Source organism: Spermophilus citellus, assembly GCF_964194105.1.
Source record: "Spermophilus citellus genome assembly, chromosome: 9".
NCBI lineage: Eukaryota > Metazoa > Chordata > Mammalia > Rodentia > Sciuridae > Spermophilus > Spermophilus citellus.
This window is the reverse complement of record NC_138191.1, coordinates 29,982,475-29,991,110: the sequence shown is the minus strand read 5'-3', so window position 1 is coordinate 29,991,110 and position 8,636 is coordinate 29,982,475. Positions and strand designations below refer to the sequence as shown.

Genomic DNA, 8,636 nt, shown 5'->3' with positions numbered 1-8,636 from the left:
GGCAAAGAGGAAGCTGCTGGGTTGGTGTCCAGGAATGACGTGGCTCAGGTGAGGCAAAGCGGGCCAGAAAGAGAAATGGCGGTGAAGAGTGCCCAAACTGAACTTCTCTGCTGCCGCCAGCCATGTGCCGAGGAAGAAGGAACCAGAGGTCAGCCCTGCCCCCGCCGCCCCCGCCCCGCCTCCACCGCCCCCTTCCATTCTTCTAGATGGGTTTTCCTGCAGGAGTCTGGCTGGGCATAATTCAGGAGCCACTTGTCAAGCAGGAAGGAACATTATTTTTAGCACCCACAAAGCACGCCATACCATTGGAGCTCTCCAGGAATTCCCCTGAGAGCTCAATGGCCACCTCCAGCACTTCTGCAAGCACTCAACCGGAACTCTACCCGCCAACTCCACCCACACCAACTTTCTAGGAATTCCACAGAGCTCCATGGGAACTCCAGGAACTCCACCCTGGCAAAATGCCAGGTGCCATCCTGACTGGGCTGCGGCTCTCAACACTGGCAGATGCCTGGGAGCAACAGTAAAATCATGTACCATTGTGAAACTGAGAAAGTAAACCCTAATTTATTCTGCATGGGTTAACCCTAAAGGACAAAGAGGTGCAAGTCCCATGAATTTAGCAAATCCCATAAATCCAGTGGTACTGCCTAGTTTAATAGTGCTGCTGCCAGCTCATGCCCAAGGTCGCCATCTTCTTGATAGACCCTGGCCAGGGCACCTGTGTCTGCGCCCGCGGGGGTGGGGGTGGGGTGGGGGGGGGGTGTGTGCACCTGGAGGCCCACGGAGCAACGACTTCTGGGAACAAGAGCCAAAAGGGTCTCTTCCCGACCTGACCCCTAGCGTCTGCCAGCCTCCGCCAAAGAGGCCCTCCTGTCTGAAACCCCCTGGTCACACGGGGCTGTGGAGGGAGGTGGAGACAGGGCGGGCTACCGGAGGGAAGGCAGGGACATGGAGGAGGACGCAGGAGTCGTGGAGTGGCCATTACCAGGGTGCGCGGCTCTCAACATCTTCCTTTCCCAGTTTACAAAACTGCCATAGATACTAGTGATCCACATTCCCTTCTTTACAACCTGAACTTCTTTTTGTTGATAGTTCCCTCAACATAACGACATAGAGTATGAACAAAGATGAAGTCTAAGTCTAAGGATAGCCCCAGGGAGATGAGCTAGAGCCACTGCCCTCAGACCCACCACATCCAGTTTCATCTCCACTCCTAGAGTCTATGGAGTCAGTTCCTTCATCCTCTTTCTACTTGTTCTTTGCTGATCCCTGTGAGGGATGATCGTTATTAGTTGATTTCCATCTGAGCAGTGTCCGGTGAGTCCCTCCCTGGAGACTTCAGTCCCTGCTTCTTTTCAAGGCCTTCTTGAAGACTTTCAGCTGATGGGGACTGTTGGTCTATTCGTTTGAACTTGGGGTTTGGGCCTCCTGCATTGGTTATGTTTTTACGCTTCCCATAGCTAGTCTCTTTGTAGGTGGCATACTCCTTTGGTGACAAACTCATGAGCCAGAGGTCCAGGTCCACCCTGTACTGTTTCTGCAACTCCTCAGCCTGTCTTTTATATTGTTCCTTCATGCTCTGTGGGACATGCTGCCAGCGCCTCCCGATCTCTACCATGCGTTCCCTCAGGGGCAAATGTTGCAGGTCCCTACTAGACCACGAATCTTGATGAAATTTGTGATATCCATTCATGGGAGGCTTCTTGGGCTCTCCATGAAATTTCACCTTCTCAGAAAATCCATCAATTTCTGTTAGAGATCTCACATTTTTTACATTTCCTTGTAACTTCTTTCTGGCTTTGGTTTGGCACCTCTTATAGACATCAGATGTTTTGGAAACCTGAGCTAGATCAGGGTGATTTTCTTTGAAACAAGCCAGGTTTGCTTCAAATTCCCGTTTCTCCTTCTGAAAATCCTCAATATATTTCTGCTTTATTTCTTCTGGCAGCTGCTTGTATTTCTCAGTCAGGATCTTGGTCAACTCCGTGTTGTTCAGCTCAGGGTGCTCTTGGGAATACTGGGCCCAATTCTCCTTGTAGAAGCGGATGTAAGCAGTCAGGGGTTTTTTGGGGAAGTCTGGATGTTTCTCATAGTTTTTGCATTTTGTGGGAATTTTAACACATTCTTTGGCTTCCAGAACTAATTCTTTCAATGTACGTAACTTCCTCAATTTACGAGAAATCTCTAACCACTTGCCTTTGCACATTTCTGCAGAGAAATGCTTAAAAGCTATTTTTTCCCAGTCCATATTTGAAAGGGTTGTCTTGAATGTTTCATTATCATTGCATTGGACATTATTCTCTATATTTTCCAGTAACCTCAGAATGTTTTTGTCTGACCAGCAGCCTTGGCTGTGGTATGATGCCATTTTGAGATTTCTCTCTGGGCCACTGCAAAAGTCTCAGTTGTTGAAAAAGTCTCAACAGGAGCTCAAACTCCTCCAGTCTCACAACTCAGCAGATAAATTATTCCTGGAAGTTCTGTAGTATGTGTGATATTGTATTTCTAAACAGAAAGAGAAAGAGGGTTACTCTTTCATTTGTGGATAATGAAAATAATCAAATCTCATTTGAATATGTTGCTTGAGTAGTTTAAAGTTAACAATGTAAATGGAAGAATATTTACATCTAAAATGAAATTTATGCTTGCCTTTTATATGCTGCATGTGCAATATTTGAAATCTCTACCTCTCCAGCCAGGCTGCTTCCAAAATCTTGGCAGAGCCTCCTTGAGATAGAACACAATAACACAAATGCAGTCTACTCACTCCAAAAGCTTCAAATAACCCAAAGACCATGAAGATCAAGTAAAAAGACACAATGAAGAGAACTGGCTTAAAAGGAAATGTATTCCATTCTGTTGTGCCCTAAGTGAGGCACTTCTAAAGGCAGTCCAAATAAGTATCAGTAAAGGTGAAGCTAAGGAGTTGGAAACAATACAACATAATCCAATGAACTCCAGTGAACTCCTCAAAAACGCCTCAATCATGGTCTATGGGTGGAAGGTGGTTCTGCAATCTGTGACTGATGAACAGATGCTTCAAGACCCTGGCAGTCACAAACAAAACCTTTCTAGAAAATCATACTATCTCTCCCTTCAAATGGCAATGTTTCAGGAGAATTATAACACTTACAGCTTTATCTGGCTTTCTATTTCTTATATTGTAGTCTCAATGAAAGTACTGCCTCTTCTATAGTCTCTTCAGAAATCTGTTACCTAAAAGAATTTCAACATATGGCAGATCTGGTAGATCTATTTTCTTACCAATCTTGTCTTTTATAATGTAATACTTCATCATCAATGTGGTTAGATAAATGAAAATAAAAACAAACTTAATCATAGAACAGAGACAGTAACTGGGATAAAAGTGACAATTACCCAACAAAGTTGCAAAATAAATGCAAAAATAATTCCATACTCTGTGTTTATGGTCACAACTTATTCTGAAATGTTTGGAAAGAAAAAAACATTATTTGTCTTAAACCCCCAACTATTTTGTAAGTGGCGATTGTTAAAAATAAACAATAGGACACAATATATTTTGAGCTTTTATACTCAAAAAGAGATGTATAAAATTAACATTGGAAAAGAAGTGTGTAAGAGCAATGCACCCCACAGCCATATCAAACTCACTATTCACGAGGTAATCCACCTTTGGAAATACAAAAACTCCAAGTTTAAATGGCAGCTAGTGTTTTCCAATATAGTTTGCTTTTGAATGAATGACTGGAGGGTCTGGGTTTGGGGCTCAGTGGTAGAGCACTTGCATAGCATGTGGCAGGTGCTGGGTTTGATCCTCAGTACCCCATAAAATAAATAAAATAAAGGTATTGTGTCCAGCTCCAACTAAAAACAAAACAAAAAAATGAATGACTGGAGGTCATCAAAATTCCCATTTCTAAATCGGAATAAATACTGAAAACCCTCTCATTTCTGGCACCTCATTGATTCACCAATGTCATCCTTCCACAGCCATCAGTAGATTCTGGCTTGCCATTGGGCACTTTATAGACCAAAGCAAAAACCTGAAGTTCCTGAAAGTAGCATGTTGCACATTCTAGAAAGAATAAATAGAGGCTTCAGGGTGACTAATTTTCACTGCCACACAGGATGGGGTGTGGGGACTGTGGCCATCTTTGTTCTTGCAGTTCATGTTGTGTATGTGGCATTACTTAAGAAGAAGCCCCATGTAAGGGTCTTGGGTCTCTTTTGGGAAAGCATGAGATTGAGGTGACAAAAATAAAAACATAACTATTACTCTTTCTTTCTTTCTTTCTTTCTTTTTCTCTTTCTTTCTTTTTTTCTTTCTTTCTTTTCATTCTCTTTTTTTTAACAGAAACAGACTTCAGCCTCTATTTTGGGAAGCCTTCTGAAAACCGAGTTAAAAAAAATAAGAGAGAAAGTATGAGTTCATTTACTCAGAACTCAGTACTCACCTGAAGACTCTTTACTTTGTCTTGTCAGCACTTGCACAAATATTCATTCAGCTGGCTCAGGATTTCTGTGTCTTGTGAGATCTCTGGATGACAGGAGTAACCAACCTATTGAGGCTTCCACATTCTAGCCAACTCCAAGTGCCTGTAAAGAGAACATATTTCTTCTTTGAGAAGCTTTTATATTAGTTGTGATCCTTAAAGCCCCACCCTGATTAGATTTCTGCAGGATAGATTACTAGCTTAAGGGCAAAAGGCAAGTGCATTCTTGATCCAATTGACTTCTTTTCTATATCCTGAATACATTACAAACACCTCTAAGTGCTGGATATTCTCTCTCTCTCTCTCTCTCTCTCTCTCTCTCTCTCTCTCTCTCTCTCTCTCTCTCTCATATTTCTACATTGAATATCAAATCAGTCAGGATACCAGATATACCAAACTCTTTGGCCATATCAGATTTTTTTTAAGTACTAGAGATTGTACCCAGGGACACAGACTGCTTAACCACTGAGCCATATCCAAGCACACACTTTTACTTTTTTTTCTTTTGAGACTGAATGACGCTAAGTTGCTGAGGCTGGCCTTAAAGCTGGGATCCTCCTTCCTCAGTCACTGGGAATACAAGCATGAGTGACTGCCCCTGGCTGCTTCAACATGTTTTTAAAGAAACATTTCTTCCACTTCAAATGTTTTTATCTAAATAAGTTAGTAGTAATTAACTGAATATTAGTAAAAATGGGTTATTATTTAGAAAAGACTAGGTTAATGAAATGTTTGAGTAAATGGTTAGTTTTATAAAATATTAGCTAACAACCTGGTTATAAACTATCCACATTATTTAGGGAGATTTAGGCACAAGGATTCCAAATTCAAGGTCAGCCAAGGAAACCCTTCTCAAAATAACATAACTAGGGCAGGAAATGTAGCTCAGAAGTAGAATGTTCATGGGTTCAATCCCACTAGCATAACAAAAGAGAAATCAGTAAACATTTTACAATCATTGATATGCACAGACATAGAAACAATGTGTGTATGATACAATATTTAGAAGAGTAATCTCCTTAGATATTTCAATAGAAGTAACTTGTTGAGAATCCTTTTAAAAACTTTTCATTGTTACAGCTGTACATGACTTTTTTCAGCACTGCACATTGAACCCAGAGGCACTTTACCATTAAACTATGCCCCCAGAACTTTTAAGTTTTTAAAACATTGTTTGCTAAATTTCTGAGCTCAGTGGTCCAGTGCCTTTGAATTCAGTCTCCAGTACAAAAAAAAAATTGAAAAAAGGTATAAACTACAAAATTACATTGGATTTTTTGGGAAAGTAGTAGCTAGAGCTCATGTGGCAATTGTATACTTACCTTAAGAATGACTCTATGGTTTCGGCAGTTCTTGCTGCAGAAGTGAAAGTATGAATTATATTTCAGTATCATGCACTCAAGGTGTGGAGGGGGTCAATTTTGATATCATTCAGCCAGGTAAGTTTCAAACTCTACTCTGGAGAAGCTGGTCTCTTGGAGTTCACTTTTATTGAGTTTCTGAAGACCACACCCACTTCTTCCTGATTGCATTTCAGGATGCTTCCAATCAGTGTTAGTACAGATAATTGGATTAGTATGGGTGAATACATTAGTGTGATTGGTTTGGATGTGTGGGTAATTAGTTTTCAGGTAGAAAAATTTGATGTAATCTCTTGCCAACAGTTACTGACTTAAAAAAAATGAGTACCCAAGTTCAGATTATATCTAAAGATTTTCAGTTGTGTTCTTTTAGTTTTCATCTTTAAGAACAGAAAAAGGGTGTCATCATACGTGATTTTTTTAGTAAGTGTTTTTGAACATTTATAAGCATTTTTTTTTCTGACCTTAGCTTTAGTTTTATTCTCCCATGTGGAGAGGGATTTAGTTTAGAAATTTTATTTTCCTCACCAGCTGAGGTGGCCCACACCTATAATTCAAGTTCGTGAGGCTGAGGCAAGATTATCATAAGTCCAAACCCAGGCTCAGCAATTCAGTGAGGCCCTAAGCAACTCAGAAAGACTCTATTTCATATTAAAATATTAAAAAGGACTGAGGATGTGGTTCAGTGGTAAAGTGTCCCTGGGTTCAATTTCTGTTAAAAAAAAAAGAGAAAGAAAAGAAATAAAAAAAGAAAGAAAGAAAAAAAAAGAAAGAAAGAGAAAAAAAGAAAGAAAGAAAGAAAGAAAGAAAGAAAGAAAGAAAGAAAGAAGGAAGGAGTAATAGTCCTTTGTGAGTTTTTGTGCAGATTAAGAGGATACTGTCAGCTAAATTTGAATTACCAATAAAGAGTAGTGCTTCTTCTCAGAATAAGCAGTGATTTCTGGTAATATTACAAATATACTGGCCAACACATTTGATAAGTATCAAGAGGCAGCCAAGAATAATGCGAAAGTTCTTATTCTAATGAAAGCTACAGTTCAATCAGGCAGCAAGACTTTAAACGTACAACTAAATAATAAATAATCATTTTATTTCTTTTAGTTGTTAAGGAAAAATACTGAGTATTGAAGGAATAGCATAACTGGCTGGGGATGATGCTATGTGTATGTATTTCAAACTCTTCACTACAACCTCAAAGCTACTCCACTGCCAGTCACTGGCCTACTGCACTATGAAGAGGCTGCTGATGACTAAAAATCTCCAGCAGTCTGAAACCAACCTGTGGTCCTGTCTACTTCTGCAGTTTTGCCATCAAGGCACACTGGAGAGTTCCAGAAGCAGAACCACACCTGAGGCTATTGGTGTATCCTACCCAATTACATTTGCAAAGCATTTTTCTTTGAAACTGGGATAATGGCTGGCTTAGCCATAACACGAAAACAAAATAAATGGTGTGTTCTAAACTTGAATCTATACATGCATTTATTCTGTAAATATATCATTCTATACCATAGACAGGGATAGATGGGATTTATGTAACAACACCCAAATAGAAACTCACAGGTAGGAAAGTAAGTATACATGCATTTCCTCTAATGCTCAGGTTATTTTGAATGATTTTTTTTCCACAGGAGAAGTTTTCCATAATCATGGAAAGAAAATGGGCCCAATTTCAGTGATATTTTTCTATTTTCTACTGAAGGAGTAAGCTATAGGCCTTATACTGGAGTCGTTATGTAATGAAAATATTTATACATTTTTTTTTTTACTTTTCCACTAGCCTATAGACATCAAACTGAAAGTAATGACAGATAAAGAGAAAGTACTTTGCCTTGTAATAAATTCATAAATATCAAGAATGCTATTTTCCTGATTAATATCATTAGAGGCAGGGGTCACATAGCCTGGTTGCATGTTCAGTGTACTGAGTGCAGCAGTCCAAGACGGGGGAAGTAATATGGGGTACAGTTGCTTGGCTGCAATGATCCCCTCCCAAAAGAATGAGAAAAACAATGCATTTACACCTTAAAAGTTAATATTATGATGAAAACAATATGTATACATACATATGTATTTACATATATATGTATATACACATACATACATTCTTCTGAGTATGTCATGTTTCCCATGAGACAAGGAGAGAAATTATTAAAGCAAGATTCTGTACTTGATAAATGCTCTGTAATGATTTTTTTTTTTATTTCTTAGAACTAGAATTGCTGGGCTGGGACCAAGCAGATATTAAGGATTTTAAGGCACAATTTTTTTTTAAAATCCCAAAATAATATCATACAATCATATCTAAAAGTATATGGAGGTGGGCTGGGGATGTGGCTCAAGCGGTAGCGCGCTCGCCTGGCATGCGTGCGGCCCGGGTTCGATCCTCAGCACCACATACCAACAAAGATGTTGTGTCCGCCGAGAACTAAAAAATAAATATTAAAAATTCTCTCTCTCTCTCACTCTCTCTCCTCTCTCACTCTCTCTTTAAAAAAAAAAGTATATGGAGGTACTTATGTAATATTGTTATAATATTGGATGCTGTAATTCCTTAATAATCATAATTCATTTATTTCATAGTACAATAATGGTAATTTGCCTTGCATAGTAATTGAAAGCCTTTCAAAAGTGTACTTAAAGCCCATAACTTTTAGTAAATTAATGTGATAAAATTATTCCAATACTAATTAAATACATGAATATATAATATTTATTGTTTGATTTATTTTAATAAATACATAATTAACCAAATAGCATAGACAATATATTGCCTCATTTAAAATTGATTATAACT

General features: G+C 39.1%; 1 protein-coding gene across 1 annotated transcript; it reads right to left on the bottom strand.

The window, feature by feature from the left end:
* Positions 1 to 1,291: 1,291 nt before the first annotated feature.
* On the bottom strand, positions 1,292 to 2,371 carry UBTFL1 (upstream binding transcription factor like 1; the record flags this gene model as incomplete). The annotated part of the gene is made up of 1 exon (XM_081308143.1): positions 1,292 to 2,371. The coding sequence occupies one exon, from the start codon at positions 2,369 to 2,371 to the stop codon at positions 1,292 to 1,294; it is 1,080 nt and encodes a 359-aa protein (XP_081164269.1).
* Positions 2,372 to 8,636: the final 6,265 nt, after the last annotated feature.